This window comes from Ciconia boyciana, chromosome 1, assembly GCF_034638445.1.
Source record: "Ciconia boyciana chromosome 1, ASM3463844v1, whole genome shotgun sequence".
Lineage (NCBI taxonomy): Eukaryota > Metazoa > Chordata > Aves > Ciconiiformes > Ciconiidae > Ciconia > Ciconia boyciana.
In genome coordinates, this window is record NC_132934.1 from 57,083,194 (window position 1) to 57,099,203 (window position 16,010).

A 16,010-nucleotide genomic window follows, 5' to 3' on the forward strand; every position below is an offset into this window, starting at 1 on the left:
AGAAGTGGTTGAGGAAGAGAAAAAGTGAACTTGTGAACTGGAGCATTAGAGATGTGGCTTCCTTCTGACTTTGACATCTCTCTGGATTTCTGTTGCTTTTATGTTTGTTGTAAATGATAGTATTTTCCTGCTTACCAGGATTAATTTGAGATAATGTAATCTAAAAAACATCAGTGCATTACAGATGTACACTCAAGTGAATTATGTACTGGACACGCAGATAGACAGAAATGCTAGTAGCAGTCAGGGCCACCACTTAATCCATAGCCCTCGTTGCTTATAAGACAAGAGGACAATTTGGGATACTGTCTTGAGGAGGGATTCTACCTTCCACCACATAGGATGAACACCAAAGAAACCAGGACTCAACCTTACACTGTCTAACCTCCTCCTCCTTTAGTGCCAAATGATAATCAAATAAGCCATGCCACAGATCTAGGTTTGGGCAGAGTTAAGTAGCTCTTGTTATACTTCCTGATCTTGTCTGGCTAAGAACCAAGGGAAATGGGTCACCCTAGTCTGCATCATTTTATTCTACTGATAGCAGAGATGAATGTAAACACTTAAAACTGATGCAGTTTGGGCTCTGTTCTCTCATTTTTAGTTGGTGCTTTAAGCACAACTCAGACTCAGCTCTCTCCATGCCTTATTATCTTTGTGAAACATCTAGTGTCAAGTGAAATAATTTCTTATTCCACTTTAAAGACCACAGTTGATGTTTGTGTTTCTAGTTGGACAGGTGAACTACCCAAAGGTTGCAGACAATTCCTCCTTTGATGAGGACAGCAGTGATGCCCTCTCCCCAGAACAGCCAGCCAGCCATGAGTCCCAGGGGTCTGTCCCATCGCCTATGGACTCCCGGATTTGTGAGCCTCTCCCTAGCACCACTGGCACATCACTAGCTCAGGTGAGAACGTGGTGGCCTCCTGCAGTGTCCTGGAGCTTCACAGCTACTGCTGATTTGTGGCAGAGCATCCTAAAAAGTGAGACCGAGGGATCCTTAAAAGGTATAGTCTGTGAGATTTCACAAGGGGTCTTAGCTCTGCATGGTGTTACTGAAGTCCTCGGGTTATTCAGAAGTCCCCGTAGTGGTGCCATGTGGCGAAGGGGGGCAGTCATTACTTGGTGATACAGCCTGTGTCGGTGTGTGACTGATACTGGCAGGCAAAGCTGGGAGATACAGGTGTGGGATTTTGATTCCTTTTCTGCCCTAAGAAGTTGTGCTGCTTCTCAGGGACAGCTGAAGCAGTGGGTTAAAGGAATCTAACTAATGACTTGAAACCTGTGCTGCTTCCTTGTAAGTGGACACTTCCTGCACTCTCTTAAACTGTTTCCCTCCTCGTACATGTATTCATTATGGCTTTTTCTGTCCCTGCAGGGTACATCCCAATTGCAGATCAGCGCAGACTCCAGTGAAACACTTTTCCTACCTGAACAGCCACCCCCGCCTCTGCCACCTCCACCTCTTCTGCCTCCTAGTCTTACCAATGGAGCGGCTCTTACTGCTGCCAAGCCCCCACCAACACTCATTAAGGTATTATTTTGGCTGATTTCTTCATTGTTGTAGTCCGAAGGAAGATAAGATGGTTACTCTGAAGAAGGTTTGGAGTTGAAGTATTGTATTAACAGATGCAAAGGAAGGAAAGCTTATTTCTCACTAGTGTCATCTTCTGACACTAGTTGTAACATATTTAATAGTTTTTTCTGTTCTGTGATGTATTCACCTTCTGTAAAATGGGTGCTGATGTGAAATGTTTTGAAACAATCAGCATTATCCATAATTAGAGACAGTGAGTCTGCACTGGATGAGCAAGTGAAGACCTTTCTGATGTGCTGGGAAAGATGACCTGCGTTATGGTGCAGTGTAAGCTGCTGTGGGTGCTGTGACTATACTGTTGCCTGAGTTAGAGAAGCATGGAAAGACCCTGAGGTTAAATCTGGAGAATTTTGAAATGAAAATCCCAGTGTGTGTTCTGGTTTACATGGGTTGTTATGTTATTTCAGTGTTCCCATTCTTATTTGCTTCCTCCTTTTCTTCTAAATAGCAAAGCCAGCCCAAGTCTGCTAGTGAGAAGTCTCAGCGCAGTAAAAAAGCCAAGGAGTTGAAGCCGAAAGTCAAGAAGCTTAAATATCATCAGTATATTCCCCCGGACCAAAAGCAGGACAAGGGAGCTCCTCCCATGGATTCATCCTATGCCAAAATACTGCAGCAGCAGCAGCTCTTTCTCCAGCTTCAGATCCTCAACCAGCAGCAGCAGCAGCACTACAACTATCAGACCATCCTGCCAGCTCCACCAAAGTATGGGTCCTAAATGGCAGCTCTCTCAGGAGGCACTTGCTTCCCCAGTACTGTTATCAAAGGCGTTGTGTTCTGGGTGTGAGGTGTGCTGGTTGGGTGTAATGCACTCAATCTCGTTAAGTTACAGCAGGCGGCAAAAAGGGCCAGTGTTAGATGAATCAGACAAAAGCAGCTGAAGTGAGTTGGTTGGCCGGGTAAGGGGCATGGATATAGTCAAAGGCACTGGTGTGCATTAATGTCTAGGGTGGCACTAATGACCCAGATGTTTCTGAACGCATATGATTGTTGACACGGAGGGCCTCCAGTGCCTTTCACCTTGGTTTTGATGCCTATGTTTTTTCTTTCCCTGAAGGCCTCCAGGAGAGCAGCAGAGTGGTACCAGTGCCCCTGCTGTACGCAATCTCTCTGCCACAGTCAGCAGTGCATCTTCAGTATCCTCTGGTTCCAGTGGGCTGATGCGACAAAACAGTAATGCTGCAGTGGGCAAGCCTGGCCCTCTCCCTGCCAACCTAGATGAGATGAAGGTAAATGTCTTGTGAAACCGCACAGCCCTTTTTTGCCATTGTCAGTGGAGAGGGCAGTACTGAATGATGTTGCTGCCACAGAGCGGGGCTGAGGTGGACTGACAGGAGTTAGTGATAGCAGCTGGCATTGCTACCCTGCAGTCTGTACCTGAGGTGCAGGTTTGTTGGCCTGCAGGAGGGTCAGTTTAGTCCTTTAGTCCTTACCCATGGCTCTGGTAGCTGTTAATAGTTGTTCCGGTTAAAGTGTATGTTCTCTTAATGTTGCCCTCTTTTTTTTTTTCCCCCCATATCAGGTAGCAGAGCTGAAGCAAGAACTGAAGTTGAGGGCCTTGCCTGTCTCGGGCACAAAAACGGACCTGATTGAGCGTCTCAGAGCTTACCAAGAGCAGAACGGTGCAACCGGCCAAACAACCCCCACTCCCAAGCCCAGCACAGCAGCCATCCTCCCAAAAGCTGCTGAAGTGGTGGTAGCCTTCCCAGCTGCCAGGCTGAGCACAGGGCCAGCCCTGGTCACCACTGGCATTGCACCAGCAGAAGTAGTTGTGGCCACAGTCACCGGTGGTGGCGTGATGAAGTTTGGCAGCACAGGCTCGACTCCTCCTGTTTCTCCAACTCCTTCTGAGCGCTCGCAAATGAGCACAGGGGACGAGAACTCGGCCACCGGAGACACCTTTGGAGAGATGGTGACTTCACCCCTGACCCAGCTCACCTTGCAGGCATCTCCAGTGCAGTTCCTGGTGAAGGAAGAAAGCTCCAAGTCTGCCTCGTGCAGCGTGAATGCAGCACCCAGGTCGGAGCAGTGCAGCACCGGTTACAGCAGAGATGCAGAAGTTAGGGACAAAGACCAGATGCTGCAGGAGAAGGACAAGCAGATCGAGGAACTCACCCGCATGCTGAAGCAGAAGCAGCAGCTGGTTGAGATGCTTAGACTACAGCTAGAGCAGGAGAAGCGCTCTCAGCAGTCACTACCCGCCCCAGCGGCTGTGGGAGAAGGAACAGCCCTTGCCTCCAACCCACCAGCATTTGGCACCCAGGTCAAGAGTGAAAACGGTTTCCTAAGTTGCCAGTCTGCAAAGCAATCTAGTGGCCAAACAGACCAATTCAGCCCTGCACCAACCGCTAGCCAAATGGACACTTCGAATCCAAGCCCAGTGCCAAAGAAAGCCGTGATGGTGAAGCAGGAGGTGCCAGCCGCGGAAGCAGAGCCGCCGTGCCAGTCCCACAGCCCGCGGCTTTTCCTTGGCCAGCAAGGGAGCGCCCTGAGTGACCTCATCAAGGGCACCCCTCCCCCCACCCTCATCACCGACTCCACAGGGACCCACATCGTCCTCACCGTGACCAAGCAGAGCACCGAGAGGCAGGGCCTCTCGCCCCACGGGAAGGCAGGGAGTAGCTGCCCAGCCTTGCAGGTAGGCAAGAGTTAGATCACATCCCTGCTGCAGGCAGTTGGGTTCCTCTCTCCCTCTTCCCGCTCCTGTGGTTCAGGTTACCATAGGATGACTTAATGCAGTGGGAATTCAATGTAGTAAATACTAAAATGGCTGAGTTGCTTGCTACGATGGCTGGTAGTTCATGGCTTTGTAAAACAGAGCAGCGTAAGCAGATCTTCAGCAAAAAGACTGGCATTTGACAATGATGAACTGTATACAGCAATGCACGACTGACTATGTGCATCACAGGCTGTTCAGCATTCTTCCAAACACATGGTTCTGCCTTTTGTCAGGCAGGAACTCAGGCTTGGTGGACAAGGGTTTGCTGCCACATTTCACTACTTTTTGGAAGAACAACTATGCCTGTGGTATTAAAAAAAGCAGGGTGTATTTCACCTCTTGTCCTTTATTAGAGAGATTGTAGTTGAGTGATAGATAGGTCACCTTGTCTACCAAGAGCTGAAATCAGATGCTGGGAGCAGACTTTTTGCTTTTTGACTGCTCTTTGTTTTAATGCGTGTCAGTATTTCAGCGTTAGCAGCGTCTTTCATCAGAGATGATCTACTGTTCCCCTGTTGGTATGAGCTCAGCACTTAACAGAAGTGTTCTGAGTGTTTCTTCCAGGAAGGGATAAATATGCCCAGCTTTTATGGCATAAGTCAAACCCCAGCATCTTCTGTGGCATCAGAGAAGATTTTCATTCTCTGCTGCCACATTTCTTGCACCTTCTGCAGAGCAAGTGGCAGTATCTACTATCGGGGCAGGCACTGAGCAGGCTGCATTTGCTGCGTAGCAGGTGAGATGCAAGTCAGCTGTCTAAATATCAGTGTCCGGTGTCACCCTTGATATCCCAGGGTATCTCACCTGAACTCCAGCTGCTGCTCCAGAAGGTCCTGTGTCAGGTCTGCCAGCCCTTGAAGGATGTCATGGATAGCCTAGTGATTTAGAGTGGTAGTACCTCCTCTTTTAGGACTCTGAATCCCACTCCAATCTGATCTCTCTGCTTGCTGAAACAGAATGATTGACTGAATTTCCTAAAGAATAAAGAATGGGGAAAAACAAACTTCATAAATCCCTTAAGAAACACAAGCCTTGCTCCATGATGCATCTGGGGAATAGCTTCTCACGGATACCCTTTTCTTTTCAGAGAGTACAATCATCACCCGCTAAAACTTCCAGCCAACCACTATGTCAGCTACCTGCAAGCACCCCTCAGCAGCCCACGCAGCAGCAGAAGCAGCAGCAGCAGCCGAGAGGACTAAACCAATCTGTCAGAAAGGTAGCTCGCTGCCTGCTCACTTTTCTTCCTTGTTTTTCTTTGCCTGCTGCCGGGGTTTGTAGCAGCGGTGGGAAGGGGACACATGCACAATCCTGGTCAGAGACCATCATCACAGCAAGTGAGATCTCACAGCGGCTTCTGCCACAGCTTGCAGCTGCACAGAGTGTTTGGTTTTCAGCTTGAATGTGGCAGCAGAAGGAGTGCCTGGCATAGCCTCTCCATTCCCCTGCCTCCTGCTGAACTAGCTATGATGGACAGCCCATCAGGCATGAAGTTTCAGGAGCACTAAATGTCCATGAGGTCTTCCCCTATGGGCACGCTTGGAAGTGATGTGGAGGCTTTACAGCAAAGAGCTACAGTTTACTAGCTTCTGCCCTTTGGTTCCACATCTGGATAGAATACCAGCTGGTGTTTTAAACAAGCATTGTCTTACCAGTTAAAAACGATGAGAGGCCAGAGTGGGTTCACATATTGGTTCACAATGGTGTCCCAGATTCTTGAAGGAGTGCTGCTGAACTGAAAAGGTGGCTACTGCGTGGCGAGAGGGTGGTGTGGGTAGTATGTCTGCTACTGCAGGTGGCGTGGGAGCTCTGAGAGGGGCAAAAGGATGTGACCTTTTACTCTCTGGTACTGATGAACATGCTGTAATTTCCATTCCTGTGCCTTGAGCATACCTGTTAATCATCTCTTCGTGAAGTGCAATGCCACTTCAGGAAAGAGAGCACCTCTGGCTTTACCCCTTCTCCAGGTGATGGCTGTAAAGAGGCTCTGCTGTGCATCTCCTCCCTTTCTAGCCCACATCAGGGATGACTTAGCTCTCTCTCTAACATGTAATTAAGATAAGTTACAGAAAGATTATGAAGAGTTTTTAGAGCTTGGAGGATCACTTCTGGGTCAGATGTGGAAAGGATATGAAATCAGGAGTCATTTCTAGTGTAGTCAGAGTGGGATATCCAGTTTGCAAAGGGTCAGTGCCTTCATTTGCTTTGAGACCTTTGAGGAAATGCAGAAGGTAAATGAAGGTACCTTTTCCCTCAGACTGCCATAGCTCGTGTGCTGTGGAGGCATCTGTAGTGACTTTCCTAATCCTTTTGCCTCCCTGTAGGGTCAGAAGGCAGGTCTGCAAGTGGTCACGGGGCAGCTGCCCCACACCATATTATCTCTCTCAGCACCTCCAAACCTGCAGCCCTTCTTCCCCAACGGTTTCCAGAAACGGTCCCTGAAAAGTGGTGCTCCTGGCAAAGCCGGCCCACCCAGTGTGTCAAAAAAGGTACCCTCCCAGCACATTCCAGTGGCCTGTGCCACAACGCCAGCTTCCAGCCCCTCTCAGGGAGAGAGCAGACCTCAGAGCAGCTCTGCTGGCCGTGGCCTGGGGTCGCTGCTCTATCTGCAGGCCACAGAACAGATGAACAGCATTCCAGGGAAAACAGGGTGGGGAAGAGCATCAACACGTACAAGTGTTGGAACTGGCATTCAGTTACCGCCTGGGGACCACTGCTCCAGGGGAGCAAGCTTCAGTGTGGATCACGCATAACTGCTGTAGAGGCAAAGACCTGATCCACATTTTAACTTTTCTTATGGGCAGTTGTGTGCTGATTCATCTGGTAAAGCTGAGTCACGAGCACCACTTCCTGCAACACTTGGGGTTTCCTTTGGAGGTCTCTGGTGCTGCTGAGTGCTCTGGTGCTCTCTGCCCACCATCAGGCTGTGAAACTTGCTGCTAGTGAAGCTGGATTGTGTCCCCACAGCAGGCACTGCAGAGGGAGATGGATAAAAGACAGGTCCTGGGTATATTGCTCAGAGCAGGCTGAACACAGCAAGGGACGTGCCCTCTCTCTCCAAAGTGCTAGAGGAATCCCCCACTTGGAGAGATGAGGCTCTCCCCATCCAGGAGCAGCCCCGTGGCGGTTTGTGGTGTGGTTGCTTTAGCGTTAGAAAAATCAGTAAAAGATTTCCAGCTGTGAGTAGGAGGGGAAATCTGTCTTCCTCCCCTGCAGCCAGGGCACAGTGCACAGAGTACACAGAAGAAGCCAGGCTGCTGGGAGCATAGCAGTGCAGACCTCTGTGCAGCACTCACCAAGAGAGGGGGAGATGGTCTCTAAAAGCAGCTGTGAGACAGGAGTTGATCTGGGCTTTCCCCTGATCACTCCTCCTGCCTTTGTTCTAAACAGCCCTCATCGCAGCCCGGCTCTCCTGCTGCCCCTTCCCCATCCCAGATGGACCTGGAGCAGCAGCAGCACACGTCGCTTTTTGGAACTCCTCCACCTCCTCTCCCTGTTCCCTCAGTCCCAATGAAAGAGCCACCAGGGTATGAAGAGGCCATGAAGCAACAGCCAAAGGCCCAGGTGAGAGCAATTCTTCTCCCTGTTTTCCTTGGAGAGCAGGTGAAAAGTTGCCATGGTAAATCTGCTTAGATTCCTGATCTGGGCCAGTAATAGAGAATGGAGATATAATGTCCCTTTCTAACTGCGCCTTCCTAGCTGAATTACTTCTGGAGGGTTTGGGGCTGACCCTAAACCACAGGTAGAGATCCCAAACCACTCACTGCCTGGTGAGTGTTAGTACAGCAGTTGCTGACTATACCTTCCCATCCAGTAACAGCCTGGGGTTACAGAGGATTCTGGTGCCATGCCTTTGTGTGCCCATTCTTGCTACGTAACAGCCCTGTCCCGGGGGCAAGGGAGGAGAGCCAGCAGCCAAGGGTGTTGCTGGAGGTGGAAGCTCCCCTGGTAAATAGGAAGCTAATCCTGCACTCTCTCTCCCCAGGAGAATGGCTGTTCCAGCCAGCAGATGGACGACCTGTTTGACATTCTCATCGAAAGTGGAGGTAAGGAGACAAAGCCAGCATTTCCATAGTCTTTGGATTTGAGCCCGGGGATTATAGAGCATGCAGGTCTTTGCTCCTGCATCCCTGGCAGTGCCTTTAGCGTAGGCAGTAGTCATTAAGGCACGAAGGGAGATGTCAGTCAAGCATTAATATGATACAAAGCTTCTTGGTGGATCTGCTGCATCAGATCTGGGCACATCCCTTATGCAATACCTGACAGAGCTTGAATTCCCCAGAGGTGGCTGAAAACTCCCCATATGTTGTGGTTTAACCCCAGCTGGCAACTAAGCACCACACAGCTGCTCGCTCACTCCCCCCTGCCATGGGATGGGGGAGAGAATCAGAAAAGTGAGAAAACTCGTGGGTTGAGATAAAGACAGTTTAATAGGTAAAGCAAAAGCCACGCAAGCAAGCAAAGCAAAACAAGAAATTCACTGCTTCCCATGGGCAGGCAGGTGTCCAGCCATCCCCAGGAAAGCAGGGCTCCATCACACGTAACGGTTACTTGGGAAGACAAACGCCATCACTCCGAACGTCCCCCCCTTCCTCCTTCTTCCCCCAGCTTTATATGCTGATCATGACATCATGTGGTATGGAATATGCCTTTGGTCATTTGGGGTCAGCTGTCCCAGCTGTGTCCCCTCCCAGCTTCTTGTGCACCCCCAGCCTACTCACTGGTGGGGTGGTGTGAGAAGCAGAAAAGGCCTTGACTCTGCGTAAGCACCGCTCAGCAGTAACTAAAACATCCCTGAATTATCAACACTGTTTCCAGCACAAATCCAAAACACAGCCCCACACTAGCTACTCTGAAGAAAATTAACTGTCCCAGCCAAAACGAGCACATTCGCCACCCCTTATTTCATACCATTTACATCATGCTCAGGTCCCACACTATCCAATACATTCTCATTAGCCACCACCCTCCTTCCCATCCTTTGATATAATACACAGATGTAATTCCCGTAGTCTATGGACCACCCCTGTGAAATGTCTGTAAAATGTCCACTGAGTTAATTTAGTCCATGACTTTGGGCTCCATCTGTTATGGTGGTCACTCAGGACAGGAGAGGTGGTGTGTTGCATGGAGTGAGTTACCACCAAAGCCAGCTCAGGTCAGGTCACTGCTGCACTTGCACTGCTTCTTTTAAGACTTGTCCTCCATTGGTTCAGGTGGTTCCTGCTATAGTAATTCCTATAACATGCAGCTCAAATCCCAGGTTACAGCAATTTAAAGGTATTTCCATTACAATCTCCACCCCTGGTCTCTTTGGACCAGACCATCGGGTTTAACATTGCAGTGAACTCCTCCCCTTGCCCCTGCTCTGGCTTGGACTTATCCACAGACAGCAGTCCTTAGGGGAGTACCTGCTCCAAGTGGAGCCTTATCTATGAGCCACAGTCTCTCCAGGGGTATACCTGCTGCGGCATAGACTTATCCACAGCCACAGTTGCTTCGAGGTGCACCTGTTCCAGCATGGCCTTCTCCATGGGCCACAATGCCTTCAGAGACAGACCTGCTCCAGCGTGGCTTTACCCACAGCCACAGTCCCTTCAGAAGTAAACCTGCTCCAACATGGCCTTACCCATGGCTGCAGTCCCTCTGGGGGTGTACCTGCTTTGTCGTGGGCTTATCCATGGCCACATGCTTTGAGGTGCTCCAGCATGACCTCATGCACAGCCACTGATGCTTCAGGGTGTAACTGCTGCAGCATGGACTTATCCTCAGCCACAGTTGCTTCAAGGTGTACCTTCTCCAGCATGGACTTATCCTTGGGCCACAATTCCTTCAGAAGCGTACCTGCTGTGGCACAGACGTAACCATGGCCACAGACGCTTTGAGATGTACCTGCTCTGGCATGGGCTTATCCACAGCCACAGATGCTGCAGGGTGTCCTGCTCCCACGTGGACTCATCCACAGGTCACAGTCCCTTCGACTCGAGTTCACACTGGAGTTCCAGCCTGTCCCGTACAGCAGCACAGAAACAGCAGCAATGCCCTGGCCCTCTGCCAGCCCAGGTGCATCACCATTGCTGTTATCAAAATGTTCCCAGGCACAGCCGAGTAAGCTGATAAGCAGTACAGCAAGCAGTGAAGGCAAAAAGCAGCCACTAATGAGCACTACACTCTAATATACAGTAAGGCAAACAAGCCCCATGGCAAGCACAGAAGCCTGCCAATTAATAGCTAAACAGCAATTACAGCTATAAATTCGATCTAGCACATTCCAATCAAATCTGTCGTTATCTTGAACCCTTTGTGCCCCACGCTGGGTGGTTTAACCCCAGCTGGCAACTAAGCACCACACAGCTGCTCCCCCCTACCCCGATGGGATGGGGGAGAGAATCGGAAGGGTTAAAGTGAGAAAACTCGTGGGTTGAGATAAAGACAGTTTAATAGGTAAAACAAAAGCCACGCAAGCAAGCAAAGCAAAACAAGAAATTCATTCACTGCTTCCCATGGGCAGGCAGGTGTTCAGCCATCCCCAGGAAAGCAGGGCTCCATCGTGCGTAATGGTTACTTGGGAAGACAAACGCCATCACTCCGAATGTCCCCCCCCTTCCTTCTTCTTCCCCGGCTTTATATGCTGAGCATGACATCATGTGGTATGGAATATGCCTTTGGTCATTTGGGGTCAGCTGTCCCAGCTGTGTCCCCTCCCAGCTTCTTGTGCACCCCCAGCCTACTCACTGGTGGGGTGGTGTGAGAAGCAGAAAAGGCCTTGACTCTGCGTAAGCACTGCTCAGCAGTAACTAAAACATCCCTGAATTATCAACACTGTTTCCAGCACAAATCCAAAACATAGCCCCACACTAGCTACTCTGAAGAAAATTATTCCAGCCAAAACCAGCACACCATAGCAAGCCAAGTGTGGGCACAGGGTGAGCTTCCTTATCCCAATTGGTGGTCAGTGATGGCTCAGTCTGGGGGGTGCCTGTTGCCCTGGTGGGTGGGAGGGATCCTTCCAGTGTTCGGCCAAGCTCTGCCTCACCCTGGCTTGTCCGGTTGTTCCCTGTACAGAGATCTCTGCTGACTTCAAGGATCAGTCGTCCCCAGCTGGGAAAGAACCACCCGTGGCCCCAGCCTGCTCCTCACCGCCCAGCAGCCACCAATCCTCAGAGCTGGCGGTGCCAGTGTCCTTGGGGCAGCCGGTGCCCGTCGGCCGGCTGGAGGACTTCCTGGAGAGCAGCACCGGCCTCCCGCTGCTGACAGCAGGCCACGATGGGCCGGAGCCCCTGTCCCTGATTGATGACCTCCACAGTGAGATGCTGAGCAGCTCGGCCATCCTGGACCACCCGCCTTCACCTATGGACACCTCGGAATTGCACTTTGCTCACGAGCCGTCCGGGGGCATAGCCCTGGATCTGGCTGAGGCTAACTTGGACAGCATGGACTGGTTGGAGCTGCCGGGGGGGCCCGTCATGAGCCTGGCTCCCCTTAACACTGCAACTCCCAGCCTCTTTTCCACAGACTTCCTTGATGGACATGATCTGCAGCTGCACTGGGATTCTTGCTTGTAACTCTGTGAGCAGAGACTGAAGGGAATGGGAGTGGGAGGGCACAGGCATGCAGGGGGGAAGAGGCCAGTCAACCAAAAAAAAACAAAAAAAAACCCCCACAAAACCAAACCCCAAGAAAAAAACCCAAGCTCCTAGTATTTGTACTCCTCCCCCAACAGTGTCCTTCCTGCACGAAGCCAGCAGTGGTGGCAAAGGCAGGCCTGCTGCTTGAGTCACTGCTGCCTGGGCAGCAGGCCAGGGCAGGGAGAACGGCTGCTGGGGGGGAAAAAGAGGCTGCAGGAGCTCTGGGGCTGGTGGCCTCCTGCCCCCTCAGTGCAGCCTGACCGAGCTCGGGTGAGAACGGAGCCGGCAGCCCCTTTTCCTCCAGGCAGGAGCAGCGATGGCAGTGCATGGGGCAGAACGCTGCCTAACGTCTCGCAGCGGGACAGAGCATGACTGGGCCTGAGCCGTTTCCAGAAGCAGCACCCTGCGCCTTGCTGGGATTGGCAAATAAAGGGTGTTGTGCTGCCCCGACATGGTCGGTTTAACGGTTGCAGAAGGGGATTCTACCTCTGGAGCAGGATGCAAATGTGGGAGTGCTGTCTGGGCTCTGCACCACCTGCTGTCTGTCAGGGGAGGGTCTGGTCTGCCCCAGGGCTGTGAGGAGCTGGGCAGAACAGACACCTTTTCCAAGTGTAGCCAAAGGGAACCAGGGTTCCCCACCAACCTGGTAACGTCTAAGCTGGTTTCCCAAATATTGCTGAGCTTGGCAGAGGCCTGCCTGCTTGCTTCACTCGCTTTGGGCTGCAAAACAGATTTTTAAGGTGCTAAAATCCAGGTCCTTATATGTTAAATCTGTCCTTTGCTGCCCCAGACCTCTGGCTGTGCCTGGAGTCCAGCCTTCAGGCACACCCCCTCTCCCCCCAGCTTCCACAGCACTTGTGACATCCCCGGTGAGCAAGGCAGTCAGCCTGTGTTGGGGGTTAGGGACAAGAAAGTGTCTGTGTGTCCTGGGGACCGTGTGAGGGGCACAGCTAGCAATGAGCAACATATCATTAGGGGCCATGTGCAATCTGTCTCCTGCCTTCAGCTGTGCTGTTGCCTCCCTGTAGCAGGTGCCCCAGTGGAAAGAAGCAGCTGAGGATGTCAGACCCAACAGGCAAGGAAGGGGAAGCGACACTGCAAACCAGGCGTTGTGTGGCACAGTACAGGTCCTCGCTCAGTAGTGCGACTGTGAGGGCCTCTTTCTGGGGAGACGTGGGAGCCTGAAAGCAAGAAATGGGCAGCTGACCTCTGTGCTGCCTTCCCTCCAGGCCCATGGGTAAAAGGCAAAAGCAAATGGCTGCTTACTGTGAGCTGCTGCCCTGTGTCCAGACAGCTTCTGCCAGGTAGGGCGCCGGGCTGGTGCCTCGGGGTAGCAGCTGCTGACGAGTGGGCGATGGGTACCCCAAGCCCCCAGAGCCATGGCAATGCTATTCCTTGTGCAGGGTTTTGTGTTGCAAACCCAGGCCTGAGGCGCGCTCGCTCTCTGTTACTCCTGTCACTTTTAAATTCCTGTGTTTGTTAGTAGTAACTCACCACCATATTTACCAGTTGAGACATAGCCGAGCTGTGCCCCACGCGGCCGCCTCCCCACGCAGCTATCCCTGCTTTGGCCCTGAGCTAGGTCTGGGCTGCTTGGGCTGGGGGAGGTGGGGGAGGCAGTGGCTTTTGATCGTATGGACTAAGGTGCTGACCCTGCTCAGGCAATGGAAGGATGAACTGCCATCCTTTTAATAGCTCCTTGAGGATGCTGTCCCCATCTTACCCCCCCCACGCCAGGCTGCAGTGCTGCCTGCTGGGGAGGGGTAGGTGCGGGTGGGCACATGCTGCTCCCCTGCCTCTTTGGTACCTGGTGCTCTTCTCAGGGGGAGGCCTTGCTGCAGGGGTGTGGGTACCTCTGCTCTGTGCTGGGGCAGGTGAGTGCCAGCCCTGCACGACGTGCTCTCTATCAGCCACTGAACTGGCAGCCAGGTGGGGCCATGCCTGTTTTGCAGCTGGGAGAAACTCCTGCTTTCCTGAGCCCTATTTGCTTGTAAACTGCATGGGGAGCCACTTTCTTAATCATTTGCAGGGGGAGCCTGCTGGCAGCTTCCTTCCTTTCTGCCCCCTTTTCTTCCCCCACCCATTTGTAAGCAAGTCAGAGCCTCTTATCTGCCTCCCTCAGTGTCCGGGTTGGAGTGAGAGGATGCCCGCCCTCCCCCCCCCCCCCCGCTTTCTGTTGCCCAAGCTACAGCGTCATGTCCTAAAAATCAGAATAACTGGGACTGGTGGACACCCCCTTCACCCCCCCACCCCCACTTCTCTCCTGGTGCAGCCCTGGTGCTCACTGGGAGCAGCAAGTGCATTAGCAGTTGCCTTGCAGAGCTCCCAGCAGCTCCCCCCAGGGCAGCTGCCCAGCCCCTGGGACCAGGTGGGCACAGGAGGCAAATGGTTTCTTAGGAGGAAACTATGTGGGGGGGGTGGGAGCATCTTTCAAATGCTAAGGGGAAAAAGTGAGGCTGCCTGTTTGTCAAACTCAAGCAAAATCAGCTTCTTTTAGCCCACAGGGAGCAGTAAGCCCCCACAAAAAAAACAGCTGTCTGTTTTCTTTTGTACAAATAATTACAAAGATGCAACCAGTAAATAAAGAATGAAATTACTGAAGTGCAATGAGCTCCTAGAAGAAGGTGGGAGCACTCCACCTGCAGTCCTGGCCTGACCCAGTCATGGGTCCTCGCACTGGGCCACGTACCCCACTCTTTGTTGGCAGAGAGGTGCCAATGCCTGTTACTGATTTAGGCCTTCCCCAGGGTTGCTGTTGAAAGGCTGAGCTCACAGCTGCTCCCTTTCATCTTTACCCATCCACCATCACTTGTGAAACATTGTAGAAATTTAATTACCCTAGCTTTGCCCAACATACTTGAAATTGGCTGATGGGCTTAAGAGCCCTCAAGGAGCCCAAGCAATACAGAACCATGAGCCTCACCTCCTGAGGAAGCCAGCTAACCTGCCAGAGCCCCTCTGCCAGGAGAGCGAGCTGTGCCTGGGGGCAGCGGGGACAATGGTGCCTCATCCCAGGAAATATTAGAAAGTCTTGTCCCCAAGCCGTGCCCAGAGCAGGCTAGCCCAGTTCTCTGCTTTCTTACTATTATTTGTTTGAATAATAGTTCAATAGTTCTTTGTTGGAAGAGGTATTCCCCTGGACGTACATTTTTGCACCCATTGGGAAAAATGAAGTCTGACGTTCTGCCTCTACCTTGAATGTAATCCTGAATCTTTCTGCTGTAACCACTACTTGTTTGTAATGTGTATTTGACTAGCACGCACTCTCCCTTCCACTATGCAGCGAACGGCAAGGGGTGATCAGCACCATCTGAGACGATGGTGTTGGGGCATCAGATCCAGAGCAAGTATTCAACTGGAAAAGGATAAAAGTGACAAGTTAATGGGGGAGAGAATGGATCTTTAAATTGAATTATTTTTTCAGTTACAAATATTTGAAAAAAAAAAAAATCCATTTTATTAAAAAAATTCCAAACAGCTGTGTGCTCAAAAAACTTCTCTGCGATGCTGGTGGGAGGGCTTGGGGCCACTCTACCTTTTCCAGCTAAGGGTGAGTGATCCCTCTGGGTCTTTCTCAAACCTGAAAAAAAAGAAGCTTGAGTGGTGGTGCCTCATCCCTTCTCAGCTGCAGGGAGATTCCCTCTGTGTATGGAAATTACCTACCCTGCAACCAGAAATAGGTCTTACCGTAGGAGAAGCACAGGCAACTTTTACAGCCTCCCACAGCCCAATAGGCTGGTCTGGACCCCAGCTGTTACAGTGGTGAGGTGATACTGCAGCCTTCCTCAGCCACATGCCAAACTGGAATTACTTTGACTGAAAGCACTGATTTTCACACCAGTAAATACGCTGCGACTTCCACTCTACCATGAGCTTGGGCTTCTGAACACAGTTCTCCCAGGGCCCGTGCCCTGATACCGTCCCACTTTGCAGAAGAGACGCCACCTGCTTCTTCTGGAGAAGCTCGTCAATGTGCAGACAACACTGTTGTCCACCACCACCCAGCCCTGTTCTCTGCCAGCCCCTCTCCCTTTGCTTTGCTCCTCCCCCTGCAGGGTCCCTACATCCC

At 51.5% G+C, this 16,010-nt stretch overlaps 1 protein-coding gene across 5 annotated transcripts in view; it reads left to right on the forward strand.

Annotated features, from left to right (window-relative positions):
• Positions 1-15,418, forward strand: part of MRTFA (myocardin related transcription factor A) — a 102,538-nt gene extending 87,120 nt beyond the window's left edge. For 4 of the 5 annotated variants that reach the window (XM_072868506.1, XM_072868498.1, XM_072868532.1 and 1 more), the window contains 10 exons: positions 732-907; positions 1,379-1,534; positions 2,046-2,299; positions 2,652-2,823; positions 3,117-4,232; positions 5,401-5,532; positions 6,638-6,802; positions 7,704-7,877; positions 8,299-8,359; positions 11,379-15,418. In XM_072868506.1, coding sequence (XP_072724607.1) covers positions 732-907; positions 1,379-1,534; positions 2,046-2,299; positions 2,652-2,823; positions 3,117-4,232; positions 5,401-5,532; positions 6,638-6,802; positions 7,704-7,877; positions 8,299-8,359; positions 11,379-11,878 — 2,906 coding nt within the window. In that variant the 3' untranslated portion in view covers positions 11,879-15,418. The remainder of the gene's footprint in view (positions 1-731; positions 908-1,378; positions 1,535-2,045; positions 2,300-2,651; positions 2,824-3,116; positions 4,233-5,400; positions 5,533-6,637; positions 6,803-7,703; positions 7,878-8,298; positions 8,360-11,378) is intronic. The other variant, XM_072868523.1, reaches the window with a different exon arrangement.
• The last annotated feature ends 592 nt before the right edge of the window (positions 15,419-16,010 follow it).